We start from the raw sequence: 16114 nt of genomic DNA, 5'->3' as shown, positions 1-16114 counted from the left end.
AACATGGCGCTCAGTGTATCACCTCCAGCTCACTGCTGTGACTGTTTCCCTCAGAGCTCCTCCCAGACCAAATCCTGAGCTGATGAAGGACCCCAGGCAAGGCTGGTATCCATGTCCTCAGTAGCAACATCTGAGAGGCCTTGTCTGTTTCCTGCCTGTACCCTCTGCTGTCTATACACAGCAGGCTGAATATGTAACAGGCAAACTAGCAAGGGGGCTGGACTCTAGTCCGGCTTCTTCCCTCCCCTGACGTCACAGGAAATACTGGGTTAAGCACAGACACACATGTCCATCAGAGATACAAGCAAGAGGGGCTGTGCAGAGGCAGATGTGTGTGCGCATGTGTGTGTGCATGTGTATTTTCATGTGTACGTGCATATATGTGTGCATATGTATGTTCTTGTGTATGTGCACATGTGTGTATGCGTGTGTATCTAGGTGCGTGTGTCTGTGTGTGCATGTGTGTGCATATGTGTGTGTGTGGGGGCATGAGTGTATGCACACATGCTCATCAGGACTGGAATTCTTCAAAGAGACACACCACACACACGTGTACACTCATCCCCACACCAAACCTTGTCCCCACCCCTGAATTCTCAAGTCCCCACAACCAGCTGCATATTCGAATAGGAGGGAAAGCCCTGGAAGATTTGACATTTGAGAAACCAAACTTCCCAAAGAACTTTAAAAAAAAAATCAATAGATGAGTTAGGGATCTAAACAAGCAGAGAGTGAAATAAGGAATCAAAGGGAAAAAGATAGCTGACACAGGAGATCAGGAGCTCAGAGGATCATTCTGCCAATCATAACAGAAATTGGGTAGGGTGGGCGGAGATGGCACACATCTCCTGAGGAACACCAGCCTTGGAGAAACCCCAGGCATCCAGAGCAGAGCTAAGAGCATAAAGCCACAGCCTTGGAGCTTCAGAGGCATCTGCATAACTGCAATGTTAGGCTGATCTGAGGGGGAGCGTTCACCCCTCAGTCCCCTCTAAGGGGCAGCTACTTGGGAACACATTGCAGCTAAAAGATGGGGGCTTAGGTCAGGTAAACAGCAGACCCAGGAGACCCAAGAGACACAGGGATGATGAAAGGAAGAGAAAGGCTGTGCTTAGTTCTCACAGAACGTGGAAAAATGGACCCTCCCCCTCTCTCTTCCCCTCTCCTCTTCCTCCCTCCTCTTCCCTCTCCTCCCTCCTCCTCTCCCTTCTCCCTCTGTTCTCCCCTCCTCCTCTCCTCCCTCCCTTCTCCCCTCCTCTTCCTGTTCCCACACCTCCCTTCTCCCATCTTCCTCCCTCCCCTCACCAGCTGTTTGAACACTGGTTTCCCAGCTGGCAATACTAAGGGGGGGGGGGCGGAGACTGAAGTTTTTAGCAAGTGGGGCTTGACTCCAAGAAGAGATTTACTTTGAAGAAAATCCTCCAGTTCCCCCATCTCTGCTTCCTGCTCTACTGAGGTACAAGCCCCGCCCACACCGCCCACTGAGGACTGGTCCTGTGCCTTGACTTCAGACCCCTCTGAAACCATGAGCAGAGGCAAACGTCTGCTCCCTTGGGGCATTTCCATCTGGTGTTGAAAGGGCAACAGGATGGACAACCAACTGACCAACATGACCCCCCCCCCCCCAGTGGATGACGGGGACTCCTAGCGACTTGATACAAGAGACCAGCCTTTTCCTTTGGAGTGGAGACTCTGAAAGATGGCCCACCCTCCTCCGCAGCAGCCCAGTCGCTGGCTCACATCCCGCTGGAGCAAACCCTCCAAGAGGGACCTCAGCTCAGGGGAGAAGGCATCTGGAAGCTGCACGTTCTAAGGAGAGAAGAAACACATTTCAAAGGTCCATCCTAAGACAGTGGCCTCAGACCCAACCCAAGTCAAGGCTGCCCCTTAGGAAAAGGAGGAGCCAAATTATACCAGATTAACATTAAGCCTCAAATAGTTACTGATTGGTTTTGGCAGGTCTGAAGAGCCTGCAGCCCTGACCTCTCCTGTATGGGGGTTATTGCTTCATTTATCTGGCGGCCATGCTTGCTCCCCACCACCCACATCCAACTCTGTTTATTTGAAAATCCCATCTTTTGCCCTGACCTGTATTTCTGCTCGCTAACTTTTCCTTTCAAAATTTCCACTAGGAATGGGTATCTTCATGTATTATTCTAGCTATGCGATTCTCGTGTTGTGCCTGCAGTATTTTACAAATGTTGCATGATACATTTTATGTTTTATCTATGTGTTACATCACATAATATTGTTTGAGTATTTTCTACACTATGTAACATTATGTGGTTTTTTTATCTGTCTTTATCATTACTTTGTATCCATTATCAATGAATCAAGACACCTAGGGTATTCAAATAGGTGTGGGTGCATGGGTGCCACAGGGCCCATGTAAGGTAGGAGGGCAGCCTTGGGTGACCGACCTTGTCTTCCACCTGGTGTCTTTGTTACCTTTTTTGCTGTGCACACCAGGGTGAGGAGGAGCCCTCAACTTCTGAAGATTTCCCTATCTTCACCAGACAATTCGTAGCCCTCCTGCTATTACAAATGCAGCCACTGTACCTAGATTTTGTGGGGGTTCTGGGATTAAGAACACAGGACCTAGATTTATGAGGCAACCTCTTTATCCACGGGGCCATCTCTCCAGCCCTGTGGTACCTTATCGGCATATTTATGAGACACGGGAAATTCTCTCTGTAATCGTCTTACCACGGTCAGGGTCATGCGGTCTATCTCATGCTTGTCTTTGGTTTTATGCTGCCTGAAAGGGCTGTGGCTGTCAAGATAAGAGAACATTCTATTAGAACACGGCTTTGATAACTGGCACCGGCGCTGACTAATATATCGGTAACATAAGATACATCTATGTTCAGAGATCACAAACACTCGCCATTTCTGGAAGCAAAGCCTAGCCCCAGATTACACTGGGTCCTGAACATGCCAGACATGTCGCTGGTCCTCACTGCAGTAACGGGGTCATTGTGGCAGTAAGATACTGAACTAAAAATCGCCAGCAGAACATAGGCCCCAGGCAGTCATGTGACGGGGGGACTGGGGTGGGGGATGGCGGTGGGGGTGGGAGCTGCTATTGCTACAGTGCAGACTTCTGCAGTCTGGCTCCTAAAACAGTCTGGATCCCACCAAAGATCCCCCAGGTAAGTGTGGATCAGCCTAGGAGTCAGGGTGCCCGCACATAAACACAGCCTCTGTGGCAAAGGACCATACCAGAAGGCCTAAATGTGCCCCCCCTACTGGGTGGAGCGGGGGTGGGGTGGGGTGGGGAGCTGGGGTTGATTCTGACCTGACCACACAAACCTTCCATATCCATGCCCACCTGCGGACAATGGCTCAGGCTGCATGTCCCACAGAGTGTGAGGAACCAAGAGTGTGGCAGTATACGGTAGGTGCCAAGTAGGACAGTTGTCAGGTAAGAGCTCGGTAAGCTACGGAAAAGACTCCCCTTTGCTGTGTTGTTTATATTTCTTCCTGTTACGTTTTAAGCTGATATCCTCATACAGAGTCACACCAGGCGATTTTCAGGCGCATGCACAATGTTGCCCTGCTCCCCCTGCTTCTCCTGCCCTTCCCCCTCCCTCCTCTCCTCTCTCCCCCCTCCCCATTCCTCCTACTGTCCCCATGCACCCCTTTCCTCCCCTCTGCTCCCCAGTCTCAACTCTTTCCTGTAATTTGCACATATGTGGGTTTTTTTTTTTTTTTGGTTCTTTTTTTCGGAGCTGGGGACCGAACCCAGGGCCTTGCGCTTCCTAGGTAAGCGCTCTACCACTGAGCTAAATCCCCAGCCCCACATATGTGGTTTTTATGTCTCTCTAAAGTCGGCCACAGTAACAGGACACATGTAACATTTGTCTTCCTGGGACCGACTCGGTTTGCTTTGTGTGATTAGATCCCAGGCAGCCATTTTACTACAACCAGCCGAACTTCATTTTCTCTTGTGGCTGAAAAACAATTCTGTATTGTCTCCATCGATGGCTCTGCTGATGGTGCTGCTTCTACAGCCTTGATGCGGGTGAACGTGGCTCTGCAGGTCTGTGGTGTGCTCCATGTGAAGTTTTGCATAATCATCTGGGAGAGCTATATAGTCATATAACACACACCCCCCACATACACACGCATTCATACACACACATACACATACATACATGCACACAGACTACACGTGGGTGGACACGCACACACACAAATTCATAAATGTGTGCATACATACACATATACACGCACACACACATACACACATGCACACACACTACACACGAGTGGACATACACACAAATTCATAGACGTGTGCACGCATACACATATGCAAACACACATCACACATGGGCAGACACACATCACACATATAGACACATACACACACACACACACACACACACACAAACACATACAAACACAAGGAGGGGTCTCTATGCAATTCAAGCTGCCCTCAAACTCTCTGGAATACTGCCTTAGCTTCCAGTATGCTGGGATTTAAAGTGTGAGCCACACTTTTGTGTCTTTGAAATTCTGCTTTCAAGGGAAATTTTAGTCACTAAACAGCATTTAAAATTTGCAAGTTAGAACCGATGGCCTATCTGTGCATTTGAAATTGATGAGGGGCCAGCTAGGGCTGGGACTTCCTGACACTAAGGCTCGAGTATGCAGTGACCCTGCCCCTTTGCAGGGTACATAAGATACAAGGTGAAGCAAGGTCCTGTGGGAAACATTCTGAGGCCAGTTTCCCAGAGTGCAGCAGTGCATGGAATCCAAGATCGAGGCAACACTACAGGAACTTGTCCCAGGCTGCCCCTTCCTGTAGAAGGAAAGCTTCTTAATGCCAGACTCCTTTCTCCCTGTGTGTGAGAGAGGGCACTCCAGTGCCTCAGCAGAACCACCAAGTAACCGCCATCTCCTAAAAGCACTAATTTGAGCCAAAAATGGAAAAAAAAAAAACCAACAAGGCAAAATTGGCACTAACCAAGGATGCGCTATCATCCTTAAATAGGTTTGATTGGGAATATTCTTTTCGTCTTGTTTCCAAGGAGAAAAATGTGCAATTACTGTGCTCAAGAAAGAAAATGGAAAGCCGGGCATGGTGATGCATGCACTGCAGTAAGGGAGCTAGGAGAGGCAGAAGGATCCAGGGTTCGAGGCCATCCTCAGCTACACAGGCATTCCAGTCAAGCATAGATTACTCAAGATGCCATCAAACAAACAAAACAATAAAAACTGAGAGGACAGAAGACAGCCTCCTCTTGTTCCCGGCAACGCCCTGCTTGGAATCAGCACATGCTTCTCTTTTTATAAGTCCACAGCCATATCAGCATGCTGAGGTCCGGAAAGTGGGATGCCAGGCCCCTGCCAGTCTGTTTGCTGCCCTTCTGCCTTCAACCAACAGTGTTTCTCACGGTTTGAGGGCCTTGGACTTAAATGTAAGCTCAAGGCTGTGAGGGCAAAGCCAGCAGACTTGACCTCTGACACGGTGAGAAGGTCATCCCAAAATCCTGCTGAAATGTATCAGTCATATGAGAAGGTGGGGTCTTTCAAAGTCGAGGTCAGGAGGGCTGCAGCTCCAGGAAGGGATTGGGGTTGTTAATCATGGGGCCAGTTAGAAAAGTGAACCTGGCTTCCAGGACTCTTCTCACTCCTCTCTCCTGCTCTCTCACACAGTAACCCAGTCACGGTCTGTAATGGTGGCATAGGGAGTCCCTCAAGTTGATGACTCAACCCTGGCTTCCAGGACCATGAGCCCAAATAAATTCTATCCACTATAATCCTGTTATGATTCTGTTTCAGCTGCACAAAATAGTCACATTCAGAGAACGCCCCCAGGTCCTCCAGACACCAACCCTCCTAGCCATCCCTAGGTCCATAGGTCCCTTTACACAAGTTCAGTCTACATCTGAGTCAGCGAGCATCATGGGAAGCTGGGTCTACAGCTCTTTGTCCCTGTGCTGCCTCATAGGTTAACACCTGAGTGTTCGAGTTGTGCTCCAGGCACATGTAGTGCCAATGCAGTCTTGATTACTCTTTGTGAAGCAAGTCTAGGATTTGGCTTGCTATTTCAGAAAATGTTAAAGAGGGGGAAAAAAAAAAACCAAAAACCTCCGATAGTAACATCTCCATTTTGAGGAGTGGCACTCACAGACCACAGGATGGCAACCATTGTCCCCTGATACAGGTTCTGGAAATAGGCGTCCTGCTCCAGGCCGTTGTCATTGGCACAGAGGGCAGAGACATGCTCCCCAGCACCAGGCGGCTTCTGACCGCAGCAGGGGATTCGGGGGTGGGGAGTGGGGGTGGGCAGAATGTAGGGGACAGAAAACCCACCCCACCCCCCTGTGAGCGCAAGCACGGTGCTCTTAATTAGATACTGCAGCGCTGAGCACACCCCCTACACCTGCTAGGAAACCGAGGAAGCCCACGCACTCCTACGACAGACACTTCAAACCCACAGGGGTTGACACTGAGCCCAAACCAGTATGACATTATGATTAAACACTCCCACATTTTAATTTTAGAATGCAAGAGAGACTGTATGTCACATCAAATATGCCTTTGGAGTTTGAGCCAATAACAGTGAAACAGCTACAAACGGTCCCATCTTCCCTATGGAAGAAAGCCAGTAGATCCAGCAGCACTTAACCCCGCCCCCAGGTCTTAGCCCAAGCTAACCACGCCCCCAGGCCTCAGCCCAGGCTCCAACTCGATGGAAGACACACGCCTGGGAGGGGTCTTCCCCAGAGGGAGAGTTCTTAGTTCCCACAATTCTGCTGGGGACAGGGACTCTCCTATGTACTTGGATACTTGAATAGTGTCCATGTATCCTAAGCTATGACAACCAAAACTGTCCCCAGGGAGTGCAGAGTATCCCTGGAGACTGAAGCTAAGAGTTGCTGGTTGTCTGGCTTTGGCCACCCTAAGATGGTATAGGAAAGGAACGGTTGCCCCAGCCGTGCAGCGCTCCTCCAGGCTGAATCTCTGTCCACTCAGTGTCCTGCCCCAGACATTTTCACCCCTCAGAGCCGATGAAAAGCGGCTTCAGGGACCCCGAACCACGTGTGACACTTGTGCAAGATGCAGAACAAATGCTGAGCCTCCCGGGTGCAGATTCATGGGTGGTGTTTACTGCCATTTACAGCTCGGGTCAGGAAGGTCCCTGGCCTAGTTCCTCCTCCTTTAAAATTTTTTCTCTATCTGTACTTTATGTGTATGTCTGTTTGCTTGCATACATCTGTGCACCATGTGTCTACAGTGCCAGCCGAGGCCAGAGAAACGAGCCAGAGTTCCTGCAACTGCAGTTACAGGTGGTCGTGAGTGGATATATGGGTGCTGGGAATCAAACTGGGGTCCTTTGTAAGAACAGTGAGTGCCCTTCACTCCCTGAGCCATCTCTCCAGCCTCAGTTCCTCCTTCTGAAGATCCACCATGAGGCCACAGGCATGAAAGGTCCCCATGAGCAATGGTTCAGCCTGAAGCACACCCTTCCAACAACAAAACCCCACCCTGTGCCTGGAATGGATGTTCCTGCTCTGTATGCATGCACTCTATAACAATCTTGTGCCCCTCCAATCCTCTGCCTCTGAAGCTCAGGTGCACGGTGCCTTTCTGTGGGCCTCTCCCTTGTGTCTCTGTCCCTCTGACGCTATATATGGTATTTTAGTTTTACATATCCAAGTACATAGGGTTTTACTGCTGTGGACAGACACCATGACCAAGGCAACTCTTATAAAGGACATTTAAAAAGGACATTTAATTGTGGCTGGCTTACAGGTTCTGAGGTTCAGTCCATTATCAACAAGGTGGGAACATGGCAGCATCCAGGCAGGCCTGGTGCAGGAGAAGCTGAGAGTAGTACATCTTTATCTGAAGGCCGCTAGTGGAAGACACTTCCAGGCAGCTAAGGTGAGGGTCCTAAACCCACATCCATAGTAACACACCTCCTCCAAGGCCACACCCACTCCAACAGGGCCACACCCCCTCCAAAGCCATACCTCCCCAAGGCCACACCTACTCCAATAAGGCCACACCCACTCCAACAAGGCCACACCTCCTCCAAGGCCACAACCACTCCAACAGGGCCACACCTCCTCCAAAGCCACACCTCCCCAAGGCCACACCTACTCCAATAAGGCCACACCCACTCCAACAAGGCCACACCTCCTCCAAGGCCACACCCACTCCAACAGGGCCACACCTCCAAAGCCACACCTCCCCAAGGCCACACCCACTCCAATAAGGCCACATCCACTCCAATAAGGCCACACCTCCCAATAGTGTCTCTCCCTGGGCCAAGCATCTATAAACCATCACATAGGGCTTCCAGAATCATCTTACTGCAGATCACGTGGGCTCTGTCTTCCCTTTAAAGCCCTCAGTCCCCAAACACCAGGAAACCAGGCCACCATGCTCCATAGCATACACAGAGGCTCTCTTGGGTCTTTTTTGCTTCCTCTAACATTCCCTATCCGAGACTGCAATTACCACTCACTGAGCCCCAGTGGTGAGCTGCACCCATCCCTGAAACACCTTCTCCAGCCTGAGAGCCCCACCAATGGGTCTCCTGTTGCTGAGCTTCCCAGCTCCCAGGACTCAGTGGAGCCTCCCTCTCTCTTGCCGTCCTCCTCTGCCTGCATCGGGAAAAGGCTCTCATGTGCTTTGAACAATCAATAAATGTTTATCGAGCTTAAATCACCAGAGTCGGAAATCACTGTTCTTTGCTTGTGGTGCTATACCACTGCCTGGAAGGGCTTTTGGGAAAGCAGCAGAGAGAGAATCTGGGTAGGGAGAAGCTGGGTGGAGAAAAGCTGGGTAGGGAGAAGCTGGGTGACCATCAAAGCCCATTTGCCCAAGATTTCTCCTGCAGGTTCAGGAAATGGTCAGGAGACAGTGACCGGGAACTGGCTGTGAAGAATGGCCAACAGACCTTTGGGCATCTAGAGGCTTGCACACACAACAGATTCTTCTGTGACGTCTTTAGTCTTATCTTTGTTCACACTCATTCTCCCCACGTGTGTAGTGTGTGTGTATGTATGTATGTGTGCAAGTGTGCATGTGTGTATGTACACTCATGCATGTGTGTATTTCGGGGCCTGTGTGTGCAAGTATGTACATGTATGTGTGTGCAAGTATGCATGTGTATGCATGCATGTGTGCATTGTGGGCACGTGTGTGTATGTGCAGAAGTATGCATGCGTGTACATGCACACATGTATGTGTGCATTGGGGGGTATGTGTGTGTATTCAAGTGTGTGTGTGTGTGTGTGTGTGTGTGTGAGTTGGGGGCCATAGAGGTCAGAGGACAACTTTTAGGAGTTGGTCCACCTCCTTCCACCATGTGGGTCCCAGGGATTAACTTGGGTCCTCTGGCTTGGTGACAGGTGTCCTTACCTGCTGAACCACCTCGCCAGACCAGTCTTTGTTCTGCCTGAACCAGCCTTCCTTGAGATGCTCTTTTTAAGGGCTTCAGTCTGGCTTCTCTGTCACCCAAGCTGTGTCCACTCTGTGGCTTCCAGCTCTCCCACATCACTCCCCAATTGTCCCTAGGACCATCCTCAGAAGTCCTTGGGTCCGTGACAGAAACCTCCCACCTGCAGGAGATGAGGACTCTGCCAAGGACTTTCATCTTCTCATTCAGACAGACTCAGATTAAACTGCGGTTTCTGTAAAACTCACCCCCTCGATGCCTCAAATCACAGCTGCACGGGACGAAGGTGATAATTAGACGAGTTGGCTCTTCAAACACAAAGTCATGTGATCACGGACCCTCTTGGGACTACAAGCATGGGCAGTTTTACAAACAGCTAGGGACAGCAATGAAGAAGCATATTCTGGCCTTGGCAGGCTTGCACCGCCTCCCTCGGGTACTTTATTGGGGACTCTTATATCTTGTATGCTGTGAGTCAACTTGGACTCTCAGACTGTGCATCTCCAGAGGGGACTAGAGGGGCTCCTGGATGTCTCCCTGAACCTGCAGTGACTGCAATGGTGAGGGTGGGGGGAGGATGGAAGGGGTCCTCCCTGGGAAATGGCTTCCTCTGGCTAGCATGAATGCTAATCAGGTCAGCTAGTCTGCCCACAGAAATTAAGGGCGCCTGGGCTCCACCAACATGGTCCTGGTGATGCAATTATGAAATAACAGACCCAAGTTTCTCAGTGGTAATATAATTTTGCATCCTGGGGGAATACGACGGGCACGGCGGAATTGGATTACAGAAGCACCCGGGATGTACGGAGCTGTACTTGGAGCCAAGTTGGGAGGTCTGTGGAGTTCAGCAGCTCTTCAAAATGAACCAAATAGGACACACAGCAGCCACGGTACACTCAGTGAGTTTTCCCAGGGGTGCAGTGAGCCCTCAGCAGGCTGTGGGGCCAGCCTTCTTGGCAACTGATAAAAGGAAAATCTGGGTAGGAAGTGGGGACTGAAGGCCTTTCTTAGACCTTACAGTGAGAGTGAAGGACAGGGCTGGGCTCCACCAGACTCAAGCTCCCAGTTAAAACCAGCCGAAACCTCTAGAAAGCCACACAGGTGTCAGCAAAGCTGCCAACCATCCAGTAGGAGGTGCACTCCCCTACGGTCCAGTCTCACCATCCCTGTAACCTAGAATAGAGCCTAGCAGAAAAGTCAGCGTCAGACACGGCAGCTGCAGCAGGCTTAAGGAGAAGTGTAGACTTTTCGGGCGGGGCTACTTTGGCTCTCTCACCCCCACACAACTCCCCAGATGCTCAAGGCTCAGGAGTCACGAGAAGTCATCTGTAGGTGGGGTGGGGGAGACTCACCCCTTTCTCCAGTCATCCACGCTTTCATACTTTTGCCTAGTCCCAGAACACGGCTTGTACTGGCTGGTTTTGTGTGTCAATGTGACACAAGCTGGTGTTATCACAGAGAAAGGTGCCTCAGTCGAGGAAATGCCGCCATTTTTGAGACCCAACTGTAAGGCATTTTCTCAACTAGTGATCAAGGCCATTGTGGCTAGAGCCATCCCTGGGCTTGTCCTGAGTTCTATAAGAAAGCAAGCTGAGCAAGTCAGGGGGAGCAAGCCAGTAAGTAACACCCCTCCATGGTCTCTGCATCAGCTCCTGCTTCCTGACCTGCGTGAGTTCCAATCCTGACTTCCTTTGGTGATGAACAGCAATGTGGAAGTGTAAGCTGAATAAACCCTTTCCTCCCCAACTTGCTTCTTGGCCATGATGTTTCGTGCAGGAATAGAAACCCTGGCTAAGACACAGCCTACAGTGGAAGTGCTTCAAAGCCTCTTGATTTGCTGCATTACCTTAGTTCCTTTGAACAAAATGGGTCCCATGGCAACAGAATACAAACCACGAGCTTTGAGCTCTGAGCACTGGGGACAGAAGCCGGCCTGAGTAAAACAGTAAAGTGACTGTGACCATCGCCTACAGCAGTGTGGCTTAAAGGACACTCCGTGCCGTAACAAGACATCTTGGTAGTAATTAGGTGATCTCCCCACTCCCGTGCCGAGGATGAAACCCAGGGCGCCATGTTCATGAGGCAGTGTCCTCTACCTCTGAGCTAACCTCTACCTAGGAAGCTCCACATGATCCAAAGTACCCTCCCCTCCCCCCAGGACAGGACATCTGAGTTCCACTCACCCCCGCAGGAGCTTGAAGAGCATGCAGCCCAGGGAGAACCAGTCGGCGCTGCTGTCGTAGCATGTCCCCTTCTGCAACACCTCGGGAGCCATGTACCCATGGGTGCCCCTGGGGAGGGAAGGGAGATGGTCACAGGAGTACACTCTGGAATCTGGAGGATGACCCATCGCGAGCAGGAGGCCAATGACTGAGCCCAGAGAAGCAGGCACACCTACTGTACTGAGGCAACCATGAGTTCACAGGAGGAGGATGTGAAGGCAGTTTGGCTGAGGCATGTCCCTCCACTGACCACCAGGGTCAAGTCAACTGATCTGGCCAGCTTGGTGGGTGTCCATGAACACCCAAGGGTACATACGCCATGCCCAAGGTTTGTCCGAGGGACCAAGGCCCTTATCTGCAGCCCATCTGTCTTCACTGAGAGGATAAAAGGACCCTGGGGTATGCAGGTGTGGCCAGGGCTCGGCATCACAAGTCCCAGGTGGTGAACTGAACCCATGCAGGACAGGAGGCAGATTCAAATCCCTAGTTCCTTGGGGCGGGTGCTACTGACTTGCTCACACACACTGAGCATCGGCCCAGAAACCTCTGGCCAGTAAGGATCACGGGCGATCCCTGGAGCCCACGGGAGAGGCTTGAAGAAGCCACATAACACGTGATATGGGTGCTGGCAGATCACAGCCAGCCTGGCTCTCTGCAAGGCGCCAGCATAAAATCAAGAGAGCCATGCCGGGAACAGAGGAGACCTCTGCCAGGGTTCCTAAAACGTTTTCTGGGAAAGTTGAGTTTCAGCCTTGCCTGGAAGCCCTCTGAGGTGACTTTAAGGTGGTGTACTGGCTGGTTCTGTGTGTCAACTTGACACAAGCTGGAGTTATCACAGAGAAAGGAGCCTTGAGGAAATGCCTCCATGAGACCCAGCTGTAAGGCATTTTCTCAATTAGTGATCAAGGGGTGAGGACCCAGGCCATTGTGGGTGTGGCCATCTTATTGTGGGTGGGGCCATCCCTGGGCTGGTGGTCCTGGGTTCTATAAGAAAGCAGGCTGAGCAAGCCAGCAAGCCAGTAAGTATTATCCCTCCACGGCCTCTGCATCAGCTCCTGCTTCCTGACCTGCTTGAGTTCCTGTCCTGACTTCCTTTGGTGATGAACAGCAGCATGTAAGTGTAAGCTGAATAAACCCTTTCCTCCCCAACTTGCTTCTTGGTCATGATGTTTTGTGCAGGAATAGAAACTCTGACTAAGACAGGTGGTATGACCGAACCCCAATTTGGGAGTGGAGGGACGGCTTCCAGAGAAATCAAACAGGATGCTGTGTACAGGCAGGCTCTGCAGGTGTCCTCTGGAGTCAACCAGAACTATTCCTCACTGGTCTGCATGGCAACCAGATGCTCATCGATGGGTGGCGGGCAGATGGGCCCCTGGGAATACAGGAGAACAGCTCGGCAAGGACACGGTGGCACAGGTAAGCTCTTCACTGCTCCTTAAAGTAAGTGCAGGCTCCTACTAGTCCTGGCTGTGCACTCTATTCCGGAAGTTTTTCTTTCCACCTGCCAGGGTTCCTCCACAGTTATATCCCATGACCTGGGAGCCAACAGCCCAGGGGACCCCAGTAATCCTTATCTGCCTGGGGTTCTGCCAGGTCCAGCAGATACTCATGCCCAAAACTGTCACAAGAGGGGCAACATCGCCACCCTCTCTGCAAAAGAGAATAGATCTGATAGGTATTAAAAAAAAAAATCAAACCCAGGTCTATGTCACCAAAGCTATCGTTCAGTCCTAGTCACAAAATGCCTCAATAGAGAAATATTTAAAAAGACACGCTCCTGTGGCTTATCTGCATAAAGTGGTGACCTCAGCGCCAGCATTAAAACCAGAGGTTTTGTATCCTCAGTCCAATCTCTCTGTGAATAATTGAGATCGTCAGTGTCAACTGTCAACATGGCAGATCTGGAACACCAGGGAGGAATCACTCATTCCTGGGCATGCCTGTGACTATATTGCTTGGGTTAACTAAAAGTGGGCAGCACCATCCCCTAGGCTTGGGTCCCGGCTGTGTTAAGAGAACAAAGTAAACAGAATTATGTGCTGTTTCCTGCCTGGCTGTCTCCTGTCCTACAACTGGGATGCCCCTGCCAAGACATATTTTTAACCCAGAATTATGAACCAGATCAACCCTTCTTCTCCTAACCTGCTTTTGTCAGGGTATTTTTATCACAGCCAAGAAAAAGACACTGTTCAAATGGAGTTCCTCAGGAAGAATGACCCTCCGTTTGTGGCTGCTATGACTCTCAGGACCAAGGCAACCAGGCTGGTGGGATAAACCAAGCTCAGACACAGAGCTGAGGTTCTGGGAAGTTGAACTCTTACAAACTCTCCTACGCAAGCTGTAAGTACAGCAAACTGAAGATGTTAGCACACCGGAGAGTGGTGGCATTAAAAATTCAAAAGCAACTCTCAAAAAAAAAAAAATAGGCGGATGAACCACCTGGGTGAAGGGCAGGTAGCCACACTCTGTCAGAACACGGATGCTTTCAAAGAGTCTTATCCCAGCTTCCCTGCAAAGAGCAATGTACTCACAGAAACCATGGTGTTCTGTGTGACGTGTGGACACGTGACCATTCTGATTTAAGGCAGGCCCCGATAGAGCACCACAAGCCCACCCCTCTTCAGTTCCAGTTACACAAAAGAAGGGTCTGTAGTTTATTCTCCTCACAGACACATTGAACGGGAGGAAACTGGGTTCATCGCCAGAACCATTCGGCAGTGAGAACACTTGCTCAGAGGCTGGTAAAGTATGATTGCAAGAGATTCGGTGCTAGAAGGAGATATTTTAGTGGGTGCCTGTATGCGTGTACACAGGGGGCATACCCAGGCCATGGCTCGCCCTGTGGAAGTCAGAGGAACAGCTTACAGGAGTCAGGTCCCTCCTTCTATCATGTGGGTCCTGGGGACTGAACTCGGGTGCTATCTATCCACTTAGCCATTCACAGCGGAGAAGGAGACATTCTAAATGGCAAAGTGGGAGTTGGGGGTGTGACTTCACCGGCATGCTTCTCACAACTTCTTCTGAGCTGGGACAATGCCTGAGGTGGCCTCAGGCCTTAGCATTGCCACCACTACACAGGGTTCCGAGTCATCAGAGCTGGCTCAAGGGGCTGCAGCCTCAAGACATACTTTCTTTGTGGCAACCCTCCTGGGCTAACAGCATGACCTGTCAGTAAGTAGGTAGCTGGCTCCAAGCAGTTCCTGATTTCTCAGAAGTGTGGCAGAGGGAGATGGGAAATGGGGTCTGAGCCCTCCCTGGGGCATTCCGGGCAGCAGTCACATGCCTCTCTAGGGCACAGGCTCTGACAAACACCCTGGCAATGGCACCCACCAATTTATTCGCTTTAAGGAGGAAGAGACTGGAGGTAAAAGGGGTGAGCAGGCTCACAGAGTCTCACGGGCAGTGTGCATTCTGCTTCCGCAGAAACAGATCCCTTCCCATGAAACAGCCAGTTCCTGAGTAGGGGGTGGGGAGTGGGGGGTGGAGGGTGGTCCCCAGGAGCCAAGTCTGTTCTCACAGACAGTGACAGGAAACACAGTGCTCTTATCTCTGCTCCCATCATCTTGATACTGAATACAACACAGAACATGGAGCTGGTGGGGGAGGCAGGCAAGGAGCGCAGGTGGCCAGGTGGCATTGCCCGAACACAGGCACCATGATGCGGAAATGCAGCAAATGCAACAGGCATGATACTCACACACTGGCGTGAGGCTTCTTTTTAGAGAAATCGCAGGCCAGGCCAAGATCCGATATCCTCACATGCCCATATTCATCCAGGAGGATGTTCGCAGGCTGAAAGGAAAAGAGGTTCAAAGAGTCCCCCAAGAGCTCCAGAGGGTGCACCCCAACATCGTCTCATCACAGATGGCATGACCTTCACGAGGGAACACCCCAACATCACTTCATCATGGTCACCGTGATCTCTACAGGGTGTGTGTACCCCTATGTCATCCCTGGGGACTCTGGCATCCTCAAACCAAGGCAGCAGGACAATGAACCCAGAGAATCACTCTGCAGACCTCAGCAGGAAAGGGCTCTGAGAGTGACACCCCACCCACCCACACACACATACTAGAGAGTAATACCAGTGAGTGTTGGGGGACTGGAGGGTTCCCAACATGGGTTTGAAGCATGTCCTCCCATTACTCCAAGAGCTTCATATGTAACCAGCTCAGACATTCTGGCAACGGGGCCCAAGCTTTGTGCCACCTGTGTGGACCACAAGGTTTCCGAGAACATGGCTGCCAACAGCCGAATCAGGGAGGAATCTTACAGAGATGCACAGCTGCTGACCTGAGGGCTGGAAGTATCCCAGAACACCAGACCAGTCCTGATGGACAGCCCTCACTGACCAGGGCCCGACTAATTGGATCTGACCCCGACTCTGATCTAATCTGTTTCCATTCAGATTGGATTTGGTCGGTGCAGTCACAGAAATGAACACCGCCCCCCCCCCACACACACAAAC

The 16114-nt window shown here is 50.9% G+C and overlaps 1 protein-coding gene across 2 annotated transcripts in view; it reads right to left on the bottom strand.

Annotated features, from left to right (window-relative positions):
• Positions 1-16114, bottom strand: part of Grk3 (G protein-coupled receptor kinase 3) — a 110576-nt gene that overhangs the window by 14598 nt on the left and 79864 nt on the right. For both annotated transcript variants that reach the window (XM_039089109.2, NM_012897.3), the window contains 4 exon segments: positions 15344-15438; positions 11605-11712; positions 2707-2773; positions 1709-1809 (listed from right to left, as the gene is read on the bottom strand). In XM_039089109.2, the coding sequence (XP_038945037.1) occupies positions 1709-1809; positions 2707-2773; positions 11605-11712; positions 15344-15438 (371 nt within the window).

Source organism: Rattus norvegicus, chromosome 12, assembly GCF_036323735.1.
Source record: "Rattus norvegicus strain BN/NHsdMcwi chromosome 12, GRCr8, whole genome shotgun sequence".
NCBI lineage: Eukaryota > Metazoa > Chordata > Mammalia > Rodentia > Muridae > Rattus > Rattus norvegicus.
The sequence above is the reverse complement of the archived record's forward strand: the minus strand, read 5'-3'. Positions and strand labels throughout refer to the sequence as shown.